At 39.7% G+C, this 19639-nt stretch overlaps 1 protein-coding gene across 5 annotated transcripts in view; it reads right to left on the bottom strand.

Annotated features, from left to right (window-relative positions):
- Window positions 1-14333: 14333 nt before the first annotated feature.
- MYO1B (myosin IB) overlaps window positions 14334-19639 on the bottom strand; it is a 192200-nt gene continuing 186894 nt past the window's right edge. For all 5 annotated transcript variants that reach the window (XM_045032174.1, XM_045032176.1, XM_045032175.1 and 2 more), the window contains one exon: window positions 14334-16121. In XM_045032174.1, coding sequence (XP_044888109.1) covers window positions 15998-16121 — 124 coding nt within the window. In that variant the 3' untranslated portion in view covers window positions 14334-15997. The remainder of the gene's footprint in view (window positions 16122-19639) is intronic.

The raw sequence follows: 19639 nt of genomic DNA, 5'->3' as shown, positions 1-19639 counted from the left end.
ATGTTCTCTGCAAAGCGTTGGCCGTGCAATTGCCATTCAATGCTTAGTCAATAGTGTACCCTCACACTGGCTGCAGCTGACCTGGCTTTAACTTTAGCTAAATAAAATATTTACTTCCCCCTTAGAATGGCTATAGCCTGAAAACTGGTAAGTGTAGAAGTCAATGGAACAAGTATGGACTATTCGGTGCGGTTTTTATCTTTGCAAACATCATACCAATATGATGACTACTGCTACTACTACTACTTTTTTTCCTTCCCTAACATATTATTCCATTGACACAACATGGAAGAATATTGCAGTGAAGAAATACATTGGTAATTGCACTGCCAGTTTTATACACAGTACTATCAAGCTACCGTCAGCCATCATGCATAGTGCTTGAAATCAACAACAAAAGATGAAACAAGACTCGCCAAAAATGGAGCTGGTATATAGTCAAGATGTACACATTCTTACTAGCTGATATTTCCTGTGAGTAAAAAGAATTTAACTCCTCAGTGGATTCAAAACGCATCTGACAGCATTTGTATTAATTTCATACTAAGAGAAATTATATTTTATCTCAAATATAAATGATAATTGCTGGTTCCAGATTTGTTAAAAATATTTACTATAGTGAAATACCTTGAAATGTTTTCATTATTCTATCTGAATGTTTTTTCTCCCAATCACAAAAAGATTTTGAATTGTGACTATGTGCTTTGCCAGGCCTATATGAATCCTAACAATGGAATACACCCTGGGAACACTAAACTGTCTTTTCTATGTTACGTAGCCAATTTGCCTGCCTGGAAACAGGGACCATGCTTATTTGCATAGTAACAGACCATTCAAACAGAGAAGTATTGTAAGAAAAACGCACTGGATGTTTTAGGCCTGGTTTAGTCAGTATTTGTAAAATGTACATTAGCATCCTTGTAAACACTAGCAAGCAAGCAAATTAAAAAAAAATAAACCCAAACAAAACAATATTAGTCAAACATCCATGTTATAGCAGAAGAAACTGAGGTTAAACAATGGAAAGAAACAAATTTTAATAGTGGCCATGGAATGCTATATTAAAACGGATATATCTTTCATTTCTATATCACACAAATGAGATAAAAACCTGTACATCTATAAGAGAGAGAGACACTGCTTGTCACATGTTGCCAGTCTGAAAGACACTTTGTCCATCTGAGATGTAAGTTATATTTTCATACTTCGCTGCACAAGGTTGGTGTCCCCTAACTGTATATTGTCACAGAATCTGTCTAGAAGTGAATATCCTCATGATTTTCCCTTTAATTTCTACCCTCTGCCAAATAAACTCTGCTCTCTGATGAGAAGGCCTGGACATAGAAACTTACATTAACATCCATAGTGACATACATTAACAAGAATGAACTCTGGATTCAGGGGAAGAGTGAGGGTGAAATCCTGGTCTCATTGAAATTAATAGGAGTTTTGTCATTGACTCCAATGGAGCCAGGATTTCATTGAGTCAGGAATACAAAGAGCTCTGAACACGGTCAAGGAAAGAAAAGATTGCAATCACCACCTATAACCGTCTGTAAAGGAGCAGGCCGGAGGCTGCGTGGGCAAATGGTGAGCCAACAATAAACCTCACTTCCCCGCCACAGAATATGCTCTATTTCGGGCAGCATCTGGGTCATTAGCAGGAAGGCATTCAGACCAACCGCTATGTTGGTGGATTCGGAACTCCAGCAGATTACATTGCTAATGGGTTGCCCTATGAGCACTGTCCTCAGGGCCCCATGTGTTCTGTGCCGAGCTGAGCCTAAATTCCATGGCTGCTGCTCAGCAAACAGGAAATTCTGCATTAACTTCATTTCAGAGACTGGAGCATTTTCATAATTAATTCAATAACATGAATGACACACGACGGCTGGATTGCTTCTCATACTATCATCAAGTTATTTCAATCTGCCTCTACATTATCTGTGTGCCTCAGATTTTTATACTGACAATACACAAGTGCACTGCAGAGGCTGGAACAGATCCTTAGCTAGTATGAATCACTGTAGCTCAATTGAAGTCAATTGAGATATACCGTTTTACACCAGCTAAGGATCTGGCACCTAAGCAAGCATGAGAGGTTACGCGGGACTGTTGGACAAACATATGAACTATATATTTCTATTAAAATAATTAGTGGTGAAATTGTTAGCTATGTTGAGACGATGCCATTGTTAAGTTTCAGAGTTAACCCCTAGATGAAATGAATGGGGCAGTTCAGCAGAGTTATTGTTTTGGGCTGTCTGCAGACTCAGGCAGACAACAGTGCCTCACTTACACTCAGTTATAATAATAATAATAATAATAATAATTGGAGATATACCTATCTCCTAGAACTGGAAGGGACCTTGAAAGGTCATCAAGTCCAGCCCCCCTGCCTTCACTAGCAGGACCAAGTATTGATTTTTGCCCCAGAACCCTAAGTGGCCCCCTCAAGGATTGACCTCACAACCCTGGGTTTAGCAGGCCAATGCTCAAACCACTGAGCTATCCCTCACATTTTAACGGTTCAAACACAGGCTAGATATGTGGGTGAGGGTTACATGTAAATTTAGATTCTGGAGCACATTCCTATGCTAGGTGGTGGATTCTGTGACCAATTCCATGACCAAAGAATTGGGGGTTGGTGGAAATACGGCCATAGGGAAGGTGGTTTTTGTAATGTGGACACTTCACTAGTACTTGGATGGGAGTCAAACCACCAACACACTTCACACATCACTGAATGGCTATCAACTCTTGGTCACTACTAATGTGAGCTGAATTTTGAACTCAACAGTGAACATATCTATAGCCCATTATTATCAATTCCCTATACCATGTCTTCCATCGAGCCTGGATTAGTGTGGGGGAGATTGTTCTTTTGATTTAGTTTGGGGTTTTTTTGTGGTGAATAGCTATTAGCAAATTCTCTACTACTATACTGTAAAAATTCCTTCCTCTTTTTTATAAAACAAAAAACCAAAACAACCCCCTGAGCTGGGCCCTCACTCTTCACTGTTGTGGGGAAAAAGGCACTGTCCAACTCATGCAATATTTACCTCTCTGGCTTTTTAAGGAGTAACATATAATGTACAAATTCCAAAAATGGTCCCATTCAGTCCTCACTGGACTGAAGAGTAATAGGTAGAATGTATTCTCCCAAGGGTGAAAAAAAAAACCAGAAGGAATTCTGCTGTGACTATTTATTTTTATTCTGTAGCATGATACATCTGTAATAAGATGCTCTATTTCAGCAAGTTTTTTTCCATTTCTCATAAATTTCCTACAGTTTAGCTTTCTAAGAAACAGAAAAGCTCCCCACCACAATTGCAAACTGTTACATTGCTTGAATCTAATAAGTGCATTTTCCACTGTGCGAGATTATATATATATATATATATATATATATTTTTTTTTTTTTAAAGTAAAAGAAGGGTAAATTCATCCACTATCTGTACAGTAAATATTGAGGACAGGGTTACTTGGAGCTAGTAGAAAAAGAAATGATTATAAACAAAGAGCAGGGGACCCAGAAAGGTTGCAAGAGCAGGGAACGAGCACATTGTGTCCAAAGAAAGTTCAACAATTTTCCCAGCTCACTGAATTGTGGGAACTCAGCTTTTCCAGGGAATAACTTGCTATTTTTAGCATTTTTATTGCACAGTTTGTCACAAGCTGTCTCAGGAGACCATCAACAATTCGTTTCAAACAGAATCTGGCCACAAACACTGCTCCACATGTGATTTAGAACATCTGGACTGAAGGAACAAGCTTTCAAAGCATGCCAGGACTGTGCTGGCTGTACAGTCTTTTCCTTGCTTCTGTCTTCGTGTCAATTGTCACTGTCTCCACGTAAAGCCAATTCAAAAACTAAAATTAAAAAGCTGTTAAATATTCCCTAATTGCATAGCTGCGCTAAAGGAACGGGAGCACACACACTGTTCTTTTGAGAGCGCGCAGTTTTGGGTCACATTCCAGGCATTGCAGAGTTTCAGTGATTTAGATGTCATTTTCCCTATGAAATTCTTGGCCTGGAAGGATGCCAGCTTGAAAACCCATGCCAAAGTGTTCACACATCACACATCATATCTACAGATCTTAAAAGGAAGTACCTACTGCTCCCAGCTATATTCCTGCTGCGCATGCTGGCAGCACATGGATTTCTCACATACGCAGGGGGACTGTTTGCAACACAGAATATAGAAGGTGAATTGTGATCTCTTCAGACTGGTTTTCAGGAACGCTGAAAAGGGAGTAGTAGAGGAAGTCATGTTATGATCCCAACCGGAGTCTGTAATGATCTGTTTGGTATCTGCATAGCAGATTGTAAACTGCACGAGATGGATGAAATCCTGGCCCCATTGAAGTCAATGGGAGTTCTGCCACTGACTTCAGTAGAACCAGGATTTCGTCCCAGGACTTTGTCTTTAATGCTTATGTACAGTGCATACACATGTGATCCAATATATTTTAAAAAAAAAGTTAAATACTGGAATACCAACTTAGTTGCAATTTTGACTTTCCCACATAAATTCCCAAACCTGTATTCATTAAGACATACATTCGTAACAAAGCCAATACCATACAATAACGGGTGCATTCTTGTTTATATTCATGATACATGTATACATTTCAGTAAGAGAAGGAAACCATAAACTGCACTTCTTATGGGGCCGTCAAGTAATTTTAGGCCCCAAATTTATTTTATTTTATTTATATTTAAGGAAAAGAATAGGCTGGTAATTCAGAACTATTTCTCTTTTTCAGCTAAACACAGTTACGTTTCAGCACATAATTCCTTTTAAGATCCTGTATTAAATCCTTAAACGCAATCTTTTCCTGTGGAAAGCATAAGTGTTTAACCAAGTGTCATTAGGAAGAAAAAAATTGTGTAGCATTTGCCTAAAGATATTCCTTCCTTCTCTGTACTTATAATCCATATTGTTCCTCTTTTTCATTAAACATTTTCATTAAACTTTAAAAGATTTTGCATTTCCACTAAGTGGGCATTTGACTTTTTTTAAATTAATTTTTACTAGGGGACCTCTTCATTCCTTCTTCCCTTCCTCTGAAATCTTTGCTTTGCATCCCCACTTATTGCCATCCGTCTTATATTTTTCCATAAAATGCCAGAGGATCTTTTGATTCAACGGCCTTTGTTAGATTACAAATGCAACAGCACAAAAAGTAAAACAAAAGTAAAGTTTCCATGAGCAAGCAGAGTGTCTCTCTCCTCCAACAGTCTGCACTGAAATCTGAGAACAAAATGGTTGCTGAATTCCTCACCCATGGAGATTGCTTAGAATTTAAAGGGAACAGTATACAAAAAAGCCACATCATTGTCACAGATATTTATGCATCCTCCAAGGATTCATGTTTTCAGATGTCATGTTCAGTAAATGCTTCTTTTCACATATAAAGAAAGAACATTCCAAATGGCATAGTAAGGAAAATATGGTTGGGCTGTAATAAGCAGAGGACTGGACTTGATGACCCTGAATGTCTCCTCCACCCCACATCCTTCAATCTCATGGTTTCTGAACACTGATTACTTGCCTTTGATCTATTAAAAGAAAGCGTGGTGCTCCCACTATCTTATTGACTGGGCATACATTCCAAAAGAATCAAATTCCAGTCCTTTCACAGTAGTGTGTGTGTATATATATCAATCAGCTGGAGGGGCTACAGTCCCCCTGTTTCTGATAGACTACATCTGCGACAGCCACCATCTTGGCCAACACCGGAAGGACTGAACCAGGGACCACCAGAGCTAAAAACATAAGCCATTCCAGTTTGAGCTAAATAATCATAATTATCTAGCTGGGGCTGTAACAGACATACCCTCTGTGGATCAGGATCAGAGGCAGACCTGTGATACTTACTCACCAGGGGATTATATGTCCATTGCCACTTCCAAAAAAGTGTTAGGCAGATATCAAAAAATGGCCTTTATAAGAGAAAATCCACGTTGTTTGGTTTACCACCAAGTAGTTTGGGTTCCAGTCTAGCTAAAGGAAGGAGACTATGGAGTCTATAAAACCATTAATCACAACATAGATGTGCTGCTCCTGAAGCAGTAATGCAGCTACTAGGTAGTGATTTCAGTACCCTGGCCTGCCCTGACTGAAGTCTGGAAATTCGGTTAAGAGTCACATATGATACATGTTTCTCAAAAATGGCCCGAGGCCAACGCCTCATTTGGAAGATTGTGCCTAGCAAAGTGAGAGAGGCTGGCAAGTACGATCATTCGCTTCCACCATTTTTCTACCCATTCCTACACCCTTCCCCCACACCTTCTCTCTGTCCCAGGCCCCTCAGACTGTGCTTCTTACCCCTCCGCTGTGTTTAATTCTCATTTGCTGTGCCACACCTTGGTCTCAGCTCTTCACGCTTCGTGTCTGTATTTCCCCCATTTGTCATTCCACCTGTTGCCTCTTCCCCACTCCTAGTCTCATTTTAATTTCACATCTCTCTTTCTCAGCTCCCTTTTCCCCCAGGTTTGTTCTCACCTGTCCTTGTGCCCCCTTGCCTTTCACTCCCCTCCCCCCATCTTTCTCCCCTAGAATTTCATCCTCCTTGTCCCCCTCTCATTAAATCTTCCCTCCCTTTCTCCAGGGAGCCAGGCAGGCCCAGGGCTTCTCTTACAGAGATCAGGCAGAGCACTGCCTCATGCCTTATGTCAGATTGCAAGGGAGTCTCTATTGACACTGGTGCCCTGGCTGGCTTCCTCTCAGCAGGCCCTGGTGACACTAGCCAGCCCTACTCCTGCTTCTCATGCAAGGAATCTACTGCACAGATGCACACAGCAGCAGAGTCATGGATAGGGGACCCAGAAGGCTCAGGTACAGGACAGCTGCCCTGCTGGCAGCTCTGCCCACAAGTTTCCTATGATACACACCAAGAAACATGCTGCAGTCCAGAAAACCCACATGCTTGAATCAATGCTGAGACCAGTGCCCACCTAGCATACCATTGCCTGGAGAGAGATGCCACCCTGGGAGCAAAAAAGTCCACTGATTTGAGGAGCCTGAGGCATACACCATGCAAAACTGCATGAGGGAAGCAATCAGTTAACAGTCAGGCCTCGTCCAGTAACCAAAATAAGGGTGCAGCACACACTGGGATCTGAGACACAAAGGAATGTCTAGTAGCCAGTGCAAGGCAAAGAGAGATGGAAGAACAATTGCACTGAGGGAAGCCTTTAGAATACCTTTGAATTGTAACACAACATGACGGGCACCCTCCCAATGCCTACTATACAGTAAGACAGTTTACAGATGTTTCTCCACCCAGGGCTGGATTAAGGCAGAGATGCTATACAGGCCCATGGCCTCCTGGAATCTTGTGATGAGGAGGGCACCTCAGCTTCCATGTACAAAAACTTTTTCTAGACAATGTTTGTGGGGGGAAAATTGAAAACGTGACTGACACATAACCAGTGCCAGTTGCAGTGACATCTGGCTAAGACAGCCTGAAGCAATTTCTCAGCAGGGTGAACTGCTCCACACATCTCCCACCACCCCCAACAGGTCACTGTGTTGCAGGAAGAGAGTAACAGAGTGGGCTTGGCCCACTCACACCCCTGCTAAGGTAAGTACAGGAAGAGCCACTGTTTCAATCCCTACCTCTCCAGGGAGGCGACCACTCATGCTCCAAAGGAATTAGGAGATTCCTGCTGCCATCCCTCAGAAGATCCAAGGTGCTGCCCTCTGCCTATCTGGGAAGGGTGATCATGATATTCCAGGTGTAGGCAGGGCTTCAGGGGGACCCTGTGTCATAGTGCGGCTAGGGGCTTGGATTGCCTTAATCCAGCCCTGGCTACACATACTGAGGGGCACTGTTGAGTTCAGTTCACACAGGGATTCACAGCCTCACTGAAGTTGGTAAAAGAAAAACTTGCAAGGAAAAGCAATGAAACTCACTGACAGACTCTCAGGGGCGGATACTCTCCTGTGGCTGAGCACTGCTCCAATGACTTGACTCCAAGTGCCGTGCCAAGCCCAGTATGAGCTAGGGCAGCCATGGAGTAGCTCTAACGGCCTTCAGTGGCATATAGCCCCAATTAATCTGCTAAAATCGATTAAGTGGCATAAAGACATAGGATCACACTTGAGGAGCACCTGACCCTCCGTGTTTTGCCACCTAACTGTCTGAGGATTTACTACGAAGAAAGGACTCAGAAATGGCACCTTTAGAATGAGCAGGAGTGTTCTGACATGGAGGTATACACTTCCCCCCCCCAGGACATTTATTCCCTAATGTTAGCATTGGATTTATGTGATTTTTTTTCTCACTCATAGACTGAACCAAGAACAGAAAAGCAAAGTGAAATTCCCAGGAATCCTACCTTCTCCTGGACAGAAAGGTGGGGGAAAAAGTCAGGTCCGACTATAGATCACACCTACGGACTAGGATAAACCTATAAGGTTCTCAGAAGTCATGCTGATGAGAGTCTTATTAATAAAAGATAAGTCTTCATAACTTTACCAACAAAAAAATTGTGACAACATAATCCATTTGTTTGGTAACAAAGACAGGGACAAGTTTTGTGCCCAAGTTGATGGACTGTCCAAATGGAATGCATATGTTGAATAGTTTTTATCAGTTTAAAACAAAGATTCTTCTCTAAATTGTGACAAAGAGTCCTGTGGCACCTTATAGACTAACAGAAGTATTGGAGCATAAGCTTTTGTGGGCGAATACCCACTTCGTCACCCACGAAAGCTTATGCTCCAATACTTCTGTTAGTCTATAAGGTGCCACAGGACTCTGTCGCTTTTCACAGATCCAGACTAACACAGCTACCCCTCTGATATTTTCCTAAATTGGTAACTGAAAATTGGTAACATTTACTGCATTTTTCATTAGTTTCACTTTTTGCATTATTCTCAGGTTGTAATTCACATCCACTTCTAGGCCCCTTCACTCTGCCAGAATCCAGTCCTAAGTGCCTTCATTTGTACTCTACCTTTCATACTTCTCCATTTTCCTTCTTTTAGCCTAACAGGAATTTATTTTGTAGTCCTGAAGACTTGGAGAAGGGAATTAAGTTGGTGTAGGATTTATGAGAGCATCAGCTCACTTGGTTGTGAAAATTTCTCATGCTAAGAGAGAGTAAGATTGGCGAAAGATGCTTGGAGAGCAAGAGGATGTTTTCATGTCTCTTCAACTGTGCTTAAGTTTTGCCTTTTGCTTAAGTTCTGGGAAATAGCTGGGCTGTAGATATGGTTAGCAATCTGGCCCTGAAAGGGGAACAAAGCATCTTTCAGTAAGGCCAGCTCTTAATTAGAAACTGAATTTAAAATAAAAAGAGAAAATACTCTTAATTAAATCCAGAAAAGGGCAAGACAAAGCAGTATTTAGAGAATCTTTGCTAATATAGCAAAATCTAAAATAACAGATTGCAATTTTATTCTTTATCCTCAAAGTGCATATGCTCCCAACCACCACTGAGAGTGCAAAGAGCTGCAAATAGAGATAGGGGGAGCGGCTACTGTGATAGGAGCCTGCACAGAAGGAACAGAGTAGAGCAGGTACCCTCTTCCTTGAGGCTAGCTTTTCTGTCCACCAAATATCAATATCCTACCTGGCCTCAACTGAAAATGCAGGTGGGGTAGGAGGTGGAGTCTCACTAAGTGACATTCAAACCTGCCAGGCCCGCAAGTGTCAGCAGGTCTTGCTGCAAAAAGCATTAGCTCCTACTTACCCTCTGCAGAGGGACAGAGGATAGTTGAAGTCAGTGAGTCAAGGAACATGGCTACTAGGCCTGCAGCATTGCTATGCGAGAGGGGTTGCTGTGGGCTGCAAGGCAGTGCGGTGGAAGACTCCATCCACACAGCTGGGCATGGGCCACAAGATTCTGGGCCAGAATTCCACAAATCCCCAGCTCTCCGTCCCATTTTCCAAGCCAGAGGATTTCACGCCCATTGACCACTATGTGGGGGCAGAAGGGTCACTGAATGTACAGACTCTATGGCTCCTCTGTTCTCCACACATTTTGCAGGGGAAGTGGTTGGTAGGGATCCTTAGCTACATGGCACTCCTAATGACAACCTAATTAGACTTTATCTGACCCCTTGAGCTGTTTCAACCATTGAGCTATCCTCACTAGTCACAGCCTATTATTTAAAATACCACCAAACAAATGGAACTTAAATTATATTAAGCTTCTTAAAGTGATAGGATGGCACAAGACTTCAGGAAGTCTTGAGCTAAGTTTCTTTTCCTGAATGTTTGCAATACACTCACACCTCCCCTCAGGTTTTGTATTAATTGCACGCTAAACGGTGCTTTTTCCTTCTTTGCTCTAGAAAGTTAGGAATTGGCCTTGGTGCCTCAGGTTCTACTCCCGGTTCTGAGAGTGAACTGGAGTGTGAACCTGGGCAAGCTCACCTCACCTCTGAGCTTCCGCTTCTCCATCTACAGGACTTACCTTATCTTATCCCAGTGAACTATGCCATAACGTCCCCGGCCTACATAGCTCAGCTCTCCCGCAGAGAACATTGAAGAAGAAATTAAAATACTCAGCCGCCACCTTCTAGAAGGGATGTTAGATCAGACAACCACCGATGACAACCATGTCACACTTGTTAGCACGGTCAGCCTGTCCCCTTTGCAGCATGAGTGACAGCAGAAGAGCTTTGCTTGTTTCTTGTCTCCATCTATGGGTGCAAGGATTTGTACACACTTATCTAGGCTAATAATGGATATGTTGGAGATTGTGGGTGAAATGGATGGGTCAATGGCTTTGTTTCAGCAAGATCACCCCCCTAAGGTGCACTTATTTCTTGGAACAGAGGTTTACTTTTATGTTAGATTTAATTTAATTTTCAGAGATTAAGCTAAGTGACAAATGTCTAACAGCCATAAATAGGGGAAAGCTAAAAGCAGGTAGCATTCTAGGAAGTAAAGAAAGGTATTATGATTTTAAGAAATGACATATCCGTTTTTTTTGTTGGTGTCAACAGTTTTGTGCAGCTCTGGTTTGTATAATGTAATTTTGTCCTGTCACCTTAAAACTTTGACATTTGATAACAAGAGTTGGAGGGGGAGTCCGTTTCAAAAAGCTTTTCCCACACAAACTTCACCTGCTGATGATGACATCAGTCACAGCATCCATTTCTAACACCCATTTTTGAGTTGTTTTAAAGTTGAGTGTTTCAGGCCATGAAGAAGTAAGAGTTGATTTCAGCTGATGTGGAGTTTGGATGTAGTTTGATGTTCATTTCACAGTCGTTGTTTAGGCAGTTTACTCTAGGCAAGAGCAGCAAGCCATATTTCATCTGCGGGTTTCGTTACTGGAAAAACCAAGTTGTGTTTCCTTCCCCTTTACTTTTACCTTCCAAGTGCATTCCACTAAATCTTCCCAAAACTCCTGATCCCAAGCCATCCAGTATATAAGGATGATATTTCCAGTGTTATTAGCAGCAGTTCAAAATGATCAGGATCACCACTAATCCTCATTCTCCATGTTCTCCTTTTAAGAAGCTGAGAGGGCTAAGAGACGTCACCTTAAAAATCCTCAGTCTCTGATGCATAAGCTAAATGCCAAAGTTAATGTTCTACCATTACTCTGGATCATTACAGAGGATACACCTTGTGTGTATATATATATAGACAGAGAACAAGCACCTCTATTAATGTTTCTAGCAGAAGGAAGTGCTGTTGTTCAAACACACTCCTTGCCAATAATGTTTTTCGATGTATTGAACAGCCTTTAGCACAACCTCTGGAAGAAACTCTCTCACTTAAATGGGAAAATGGAAAAGATTTCCATAATTGGAAGTGATGCATAGCATATTATTGTCCTCTTGTAGGAGCATGGTACCCCTTGGGTCCAATCCTGCAGACACTCAGGTGTTTGTGTAAGTTTAATCACATGAAGTCCACAGTATTATTCACATGAGTAAAGTTATTTATGTGCTTCAGTGTCTGCAGGATCAGGCCCCACGTCTGTAACCTGAATTACAAAAATTCTGTGATATTGAAAGAACCCTCTCAATATGAAATCTACTCAGTTAAAAATAGATTACTTAAAAGTGGTTTCATTTACTCCAATCTAATGTCCAGAGGAGCTTAAATATTTAATTTGGGTTGCCCTCCCTCTCCTCTTCAAATAGCAATTATACTACAGTGCCATTTGCAGAAATAAACTATTTCATATCCTATAGAACACTGAAATGTGTTTTGCAAAAGGACTTAAATATTTAAAGGTTTAACTATTAAACAATGAAAATTCAGCAGAAAGGGAAAAGATCTAATTTTATATTTAAGTTTAGGCTTTTTAACTGATTCCAGAAGTGTTTAGAAAAACAATACTTTCACTTCTGGCAAAAGCAAAACAAAAACACAAACAAACCTGGCCTAATACGAATACTGTTCTTTATGCTTTACATCTTAGTTTACTTATGCCATGATTTGTATAATGAAAAATCAATTATATAATTCAGTATAAAACTGTAAAAAATGCAATAAAATAAAAATCTCTTCTTCTTCCCTTCCACAAAACAAAAAATAGGTTTGTGGCTTGATGCCATTTTATGAAAATCAAGCTAATCTGGCCTATTTAACACTATTCCCTTGGGCAGCCAATCCAAATCCTGACAACAGGAATGCTGAGTTTGCAGAATGTTCAAAGAATGTTCAAAGAAAGCAACGTCTAGAGAAAGGTTTAACTCATTCACATCACATTGCACACAATAGAATGTCATTGAAAAATAAAAGGTTATTGTGAAATCATTTGGAAAGAGATGTTGCTTCACAAGAAAATGACACACAAAATTCAGATTTCAGATTTTGTGTTTTCCCAAACCACTCATCAACATCAGGTGAATCTGAATATCAAGTTTAAGCTGAAATCTGAACTTCTTCCCAATCCCATACAGGTAAAACTTGCAAGGAGGACAAGTAGCAGCATACAGAGTCAGAGAGGATATGGGTCTAGAACAAAGTTTTATTTCTTATTTGGTGAAGTCTCATGCAGGGAGTTCCCTCCCCTTGACTGAGAGTTCCAATGATACATGAAAAATTACAGATAAAGGGATATGTAAGTTCAGCACCAGTGTGTTTTTGCCCTTTTTACAGTTGCACCAGAGTAGGTTAAGAAAGGAAATGGAAGGAAAGGAAACTGACCAAGTGACCTTGTATGCTTATTCTAAACTTCCAAATATCATGACTAAGTGAACATATCCAAATAATGTATATTCAAAATCACGTTCTGTACATTTAGAATCCAATAATTTTTTAGGTGTCCAATTGCAATATATGGCAAAGTATGAACTAGTTCACAGGTTAGAAATTACCACCGTTCTGGACAACAAATGAGACAGTAGAAACCAAGGTAAAGACCTTCATCTTCTTCAAATATCTGTACTATCCTTTTACTATGATCATTTTAAATACACCCAGAGGATAAAATTGAAGTCATTTATATAGTGACTTGATGCAAAAGTGAAAAGGTAACATTGATTCCAGGGGTCAAATGTTCAAATGCTCCTGAACCCCACCTCTAATTTTCCACATGCAAACAACTGCAGGAACCAATGACATAAGAACAGCCATACTGGGTCAGACCAAAGGTCCATAAAGCCCAGTATCCTGTCTACCGACAGTGGCCAGTGCTAGGTGCCCCAAAGAGAATGAACAGAACAGGTAATCATCAAGTGATCCATCCTCTGTCGCCCATTCCCAGTGACAGAATGTACATGTCTGCCTTCCTTATTTCCAGGTTATTTTTTGAAAATTTGTCCCTAATAGGTTCCTACTGGAAGCAGTTTGAAAAGTTAAACAGCTTTACAAGCCCCTATAGCTTTAACTGGGTTACACTTCGCCAAGTGGAAATTTGAATTCATTGTATGTGAAGAATGGAGTTTGAAATATTAGATCACCACATTTGTGCGATGTTTTTAGGGCAATGACTTCACAATCTGAGTGCACCCTAATATTGCTCTAGAAATTGATACCATGGTTTATTTTGTAAAGTTCTCCAATTACAGCATTTCTAGGCTGCTTTAAAACTTACAATTCATTAAACTGACAACACCGATTTATTTCGAGCCTTCAGGTATTACTAAAATATTATGAGAAAGAGGTAGCTTTTGTCAAATTTAAGAGAATTCTAACACAAGTTTCGCCACTATTACCATTCAAAAAAATTACACCTTAGTTGCATTAAGGAGACAAGTGAAAGCAACCATTTTGTGCCCCAATCTCAGCTAAACCCTTTTATTTCATTTTAACCCAAACCAAAATGTGACAAAAATTTCAGAAGTAGAACAACTGTTTTTCTGGACATGTAAGGAGTGTGTGTGAAGCCCTGGTGACTCTGCTGCAATAAGTAGTAGGGTTTTAATATTGAAAGTCTACATTACAATAGAACTACATAAGGAAATCTTCATAAATACTACATAACTTCACCAACAGGAGAGTAACGAGACTCTGAACTTTGCTTTATCTTTACTTTATTTATGCTTGGGCTTTCAGCATTGCACAGCTGGTGTCTTAACCTGTCTTTGAAGGCAGGGATTTGTATCAGCCTGCAAGCACACAATACTTCTCAACTGTCCTTGCATCAACAAATCAAACAATTACATTCAACAAACCCTTCACTTGAGCAGTTACCTCTATCTAAAAACTCAAAAAATGTCCCCATAAATCCATGCTTTCAACTAATGCTTCTGGTTTATAAAAGATTAATTGCAGTCAGTTATACTGAAAGTTTATAATGCAGTTCTTGATTGTAAAGTGTTTCTGTGCACATATTACATCAGGCACAAAAAAACCTTACATATAACAGTTTTGAAATACAAAAATATGGTTATAACATAAGAGTACCAAACATCAGAGAATTAGGACAATTTTATTATTATTATATCAATTTATGTACATCATCCCCCAGAATTACGAAACTTTTTAATTCTAAGTACTTTTCCCAAATTGACGACTGTAGTGTACATTCTAAAAAACTGCAAATTAAAACCACAAACCTACTTTCATCCCTACATCATCTATGCAGGCTGTACCAATCATCTCTCTCTTACACACAAAAGTGTATTATAAATAATTTTTCACAAAATGTCATGAGTGTTTTATTGCACATTGTACATGCCCATATCTGAAAAAGACTAACCCTTCAAATAATAACTAAACAGTTTAAATACCTTGCAGTTTTCATTATTCATACTACTGCATTTTTCAGGATTTTTAATGTGAACCAGTAATTTAAAGGGAAAAAGCAGAATAGAAAATATGCTCTGAATTATATAGCTTTTGTGAATGAAAGAAATATGTTGTTGCCACCTTAATAATTCTATTCTGCTTCCTACTGTACAGTCATTAAAAATATCTGACCTAATTAGAAAGCCTGTTTTGAAACACCAGCTTCTTTACTGCAAATAAAAACCATATGCATATGCTGCATAGGCAGTTGTACATTCCTTCTGCTTTGCAGAATTAGGTTTTCCTGCACTATATTCTGTTAAAGATCAAGTTACATGCCTCTTAGAACTGTTTACAATTAAAGTTACTGTTTCAGTCTCATGATTTTACCAGTCTCTCTAATGGTAGCAAACAATTAACCCTTTAGCTCACCAGCACAGATTGGCATAAAAATGCAAGGGGCAGAAGTTACCAATAAGCATCATGTCTTTTATGATGCAATCTATATATCTTCCATTAGGCAGATATCTAGTCCAATGAGTATTAATAGTTTTTCCATTAATATGTGGGTTTATGGTATGCTGTACTAAAATGTGATGGCTAAACAAAGAACACATATCATATGCAACAGATATTTGTCAGTTCATAAAATGCTGCCACTGGACAAAATGTACATTTTGAGGGTTAAAACTACTGTATTAAGAAAGATTTAAAAGCTTATTAGTCAAATATTTTGCCAAGGGTTTCTAAAGCTATTAGCCACTGGCAGCCCAAAAAACTAAAAATTGCACTATAACAAAAAAAACAAGTCCATGAAAGGTAGAGGGACCAACTGCAGTTAAGGTACAGCAACTTCAAGGAGCCGGTTGTTTTTTCGTTTACAAGTTGGGATGTTGCCATTTTTCTGGTTGCCTTGTATAAACTTCACACATACTTTGTCTTGTTTGAATTGAACCAGGAACCTAGGAGACAGAAGAAAATGGATTTTAATTAAGGGTGGAAAAACCACATGTACAGCAAATAGTTGTTTGTGCAAGACTCTCTTTCATTAGCTACTGTAACAAGAAAAAGGTCTATGATATTACCTCATGAAATTGTTTATATTAGTATAAAAGAGGGTTAGAAACTGGAAAATGTTATGTTATATATTAGTTTTGTCCATTTATGCTCCCTGGTGTTCAATTATCTTCCACTGTCAGTGGTTAAGGCACCTTCCAACTCTAGATGTTTGCAGTGCCAGTTTAGAAAGGGAACATTCAGAATGGCCTGTTTGAAAAAGCATGATTAATACATGAAAGTATCAAAATGACAAGTAACAATACTTAGCATCATTCAACACTCCTGTTAATACACCCCCAGAATATTAGCCTGAAACACCAGTCAAGGATGGTGAAGGTATATTTAATCCTGCCTCAGTGCTAGAGGAGGGACTAGATGACCTCTTAAGTCTATGTTTAAAGTACAGTACGGATATATACCAATTAATCCTCAAGACGCGTCATTGGTAAGTGGGTAAATAAGAGCCCTATTTTACAGGTGGGCAAACTGAGAGAAATGTGGAAGGACTCACCTAAGACCACACGTTGAATAAGCAGCAAAACAAGGACCTGCCAATTCCTAGCACTGTGCTCATTTCTCCGGACACCATCTGATGGTTTAACAATGGTCCTGTATATACTATAACTGCTCTATAGACCCAAACATCACTACCTTCCCCCCCCCACCGTATTTTATTTCTTCCCCTTTCTAGCTACCATTTCAGATCAGGCAATCTAATTGCCTATAGGTGTGATATCCAGCACAATAATTCCTATCAGTATATTACATCCAATATAAAACATAGGCACATCAGAGTCATCACATCTGATTGTGCTATGTCAGCAGATTTGGCAGGATCCAGAGAAGCGATGCTCTTTAATCATAGTTTCAAGATAAGATAAGATTGAACAAGTTTACCCCTAACAACCATTTCAAAGATACAAAATGTAAAAAAAGTCTTCTAAATTGAAAGAAAGGATGACCTACTATGAAGGGATTTTACAGTCTGCTGAAGAGCAACTTGATTTCCCTGTTACTGCTGATCTTCATGATAGTAAAACTCAAGTATTCTGACTGTCCGCACTGAACATAATTTCAGAGATGCAAATCCACTTATTGATCTACCAAAGGTTAACATCTAGATTACATGCACCAAATAATAAAAAGGTCCTGTGACGAGGCCACTCTTGTAAATAAAGTTTTTAAAAATTAAAACAAGATGTATAGACGTATATTACAGGATTTCTTGAAATATCTTATCTACATTGTTCCTTGACAAAACTTCCTAAAATAAATATGCACTATTTCCCTCCACTGCTACTAGTTTTGGGGTGTAGAATTGTAGATCCACTAACCATTTGCTGAGATAGGGTCACATGGCTAACACACAGAAATCTTAGTCCAGGTTAAAAATGATGTGACAACGTATCTAGGGAAAAGAGATCTTGTATTTGAGACATTTACAATTATTCCCCACTTACTGCAGCACTGGAACATATCTCCTTGCTCTTCTACTGGTTTTCCAAAATCCTTCTCTAACTATATCCATTGCCATAAATGCTAAAATATCAAATTCCCAAGGCCAGCAGACTATTTCAAAGATGATAATGTTGTTCAAGTAGTAAATAACCTTAAAAATATAGTTAAGTGTTGTGTGGCATAAAACTAGCCTGCATAACCACTATACAATAAAAACCAACGAGGGGTCCTTGTGGCACCTTAGAGACTAACAAATTTATTTGGGCATAAGCTTTTGTGGGCTATAACCCACTTCATCAGATGTATGGAGTGAAAAATTCAGTAAGCAGTCAGTATATATATCACAGCACATGAAAAGATGTGAGTTGCCTTGCCAAGTGGCGGTTAGTGCTAATGAGGCCAATTCAATTAAGGTGGAAGTGGCCTATTCTTAACAGTTGACAAAAAGGGGTAAATATCAAGAGAGGGAAAATTACTTATGTAGTGCTAATGAGGCCAATGCAATCAAGGTGGATGTCGCCCATTCACTATACAATAGATTTCTGTCTGGGGAAAAGTGGAATAAAGATTGTGTGCATCTAACAGTCAATACACATATTGGTAAATGTTTTAGGGTTCCAGAAGTTTTGCCCAACAGTATTCCAAGTAGCCATTAAGACTGAAGTTAATACAGAAAAGGATCTTTCTTATTTTATACCAGGGTGTTGCATTACAACTCTGACCTGTAGAAGGTAACCCAACCTGCAGCACGTTTAAAGAAAAGATGGTTTTACTGGGTATAATGAAAAAATCTGGAATCCTCATTTGATAGAGAAAATATTCTAGATGTACAGAACTTATGATTTCTGGAGAATTTCTCTTGTAGATAAATAGTTAGGTACTTTTATGACCATCGTTATTGTAGTATCTGAGTGCCTCACAATCTAATGTATTTATCCTCACAACACTCTGTGGAGTAGGGAATTGCTAACATACCCATTTTACAGATGGGGAATGGAAGCATAGAGAACTTCTGAGTGACTTTTCCCTGTGTCATACAGGAAATCAGTGGCAAAGCGGGGTTTCCTTGAACCCCCGTTTCCCAAGTCCCAGGCTAATGCCCTAACCATTGGACCATCCTCATCAGAAATATAATAAAGACCATATCGAGCTGCTTCCTGCCCCAGAAGGACTATTGTTTACATGAAATTAAGTGGCACAGACTGGTAAGGTACCAAAATTATGAACACCTGGAGCACGTTTGTTCTGGATTGCTTCCATTCTGTGTTTCTGGAGTCTAGTAACCCTCATATTTCTTACTCTCTGTCAGTTTTCACAGTTGTCTGTTTAGTGATAATATACATTTCACAGCCCCTTCTCAGGCATCTGCAAGTTTCTGATAGCTGCTTCCTGCAGTCCAGAATCGATTCAATTCTGTAATCTGGTTTCTCTAACCCTTTATTTTCTACTGAGAGGGGAAAAAACTCCCTTGCAATCATCCAGTTGCTTAAAAAACATCAATATACCTTTATTAAGCATTTCTGAATTTCACCACCACCACCACATGTAGCGAAGGGGTATCAGTAAACCAGATAGCATCACATCATTGTTTGGCTCTTCCACAATTCCCATTGACCTAAACTAGGTCTTCTCTAATATGCAGATTTTCCTTTCAGCATCTTTAAGAGGTTTTCCAGTAGAGGCCAAAAACTTCAAAGAATTTTTCCCTTCAGCCGGAAATCACAAAATCAAGCTGTCTTTAAAGCTCTGGGGAAGAAGCAGCCTGAGCTTTGCAGAGCTTCCACTCAGTACATTTTTCCTGCTGTACAATACCAGACGCTGAAGAGTCTCTTGCTCAGAGCTCCCAGCCATGTAGCATCTAGAAAGTGCCACTAAGCGCCTACATCCACAGGCTGTGTCACCAGTGCTGCACTTTCCTTGATGTTCTGACCTCTTGAAACAACCCCCTGCAGCTGGCCCACCA

This window comes from Mauremys mutica, chromosome 10 (genome assembly GCF_020497125.1).
Source record: "Mauremys mutica isolate MM-2020 ecotype Southern chromosome 10, ASM2049712v1, whole genome shotgun sequence".
In the NCBI taxonomy this organism is placed as follows: Eukaryota; Metazoa; Chordata; order Testudines; family Geoemydidae; genus Mauremys; species Mauremys mutica.
This window is presented reverse-complemented; position numbering and strand designations above follow the sequence as displayed.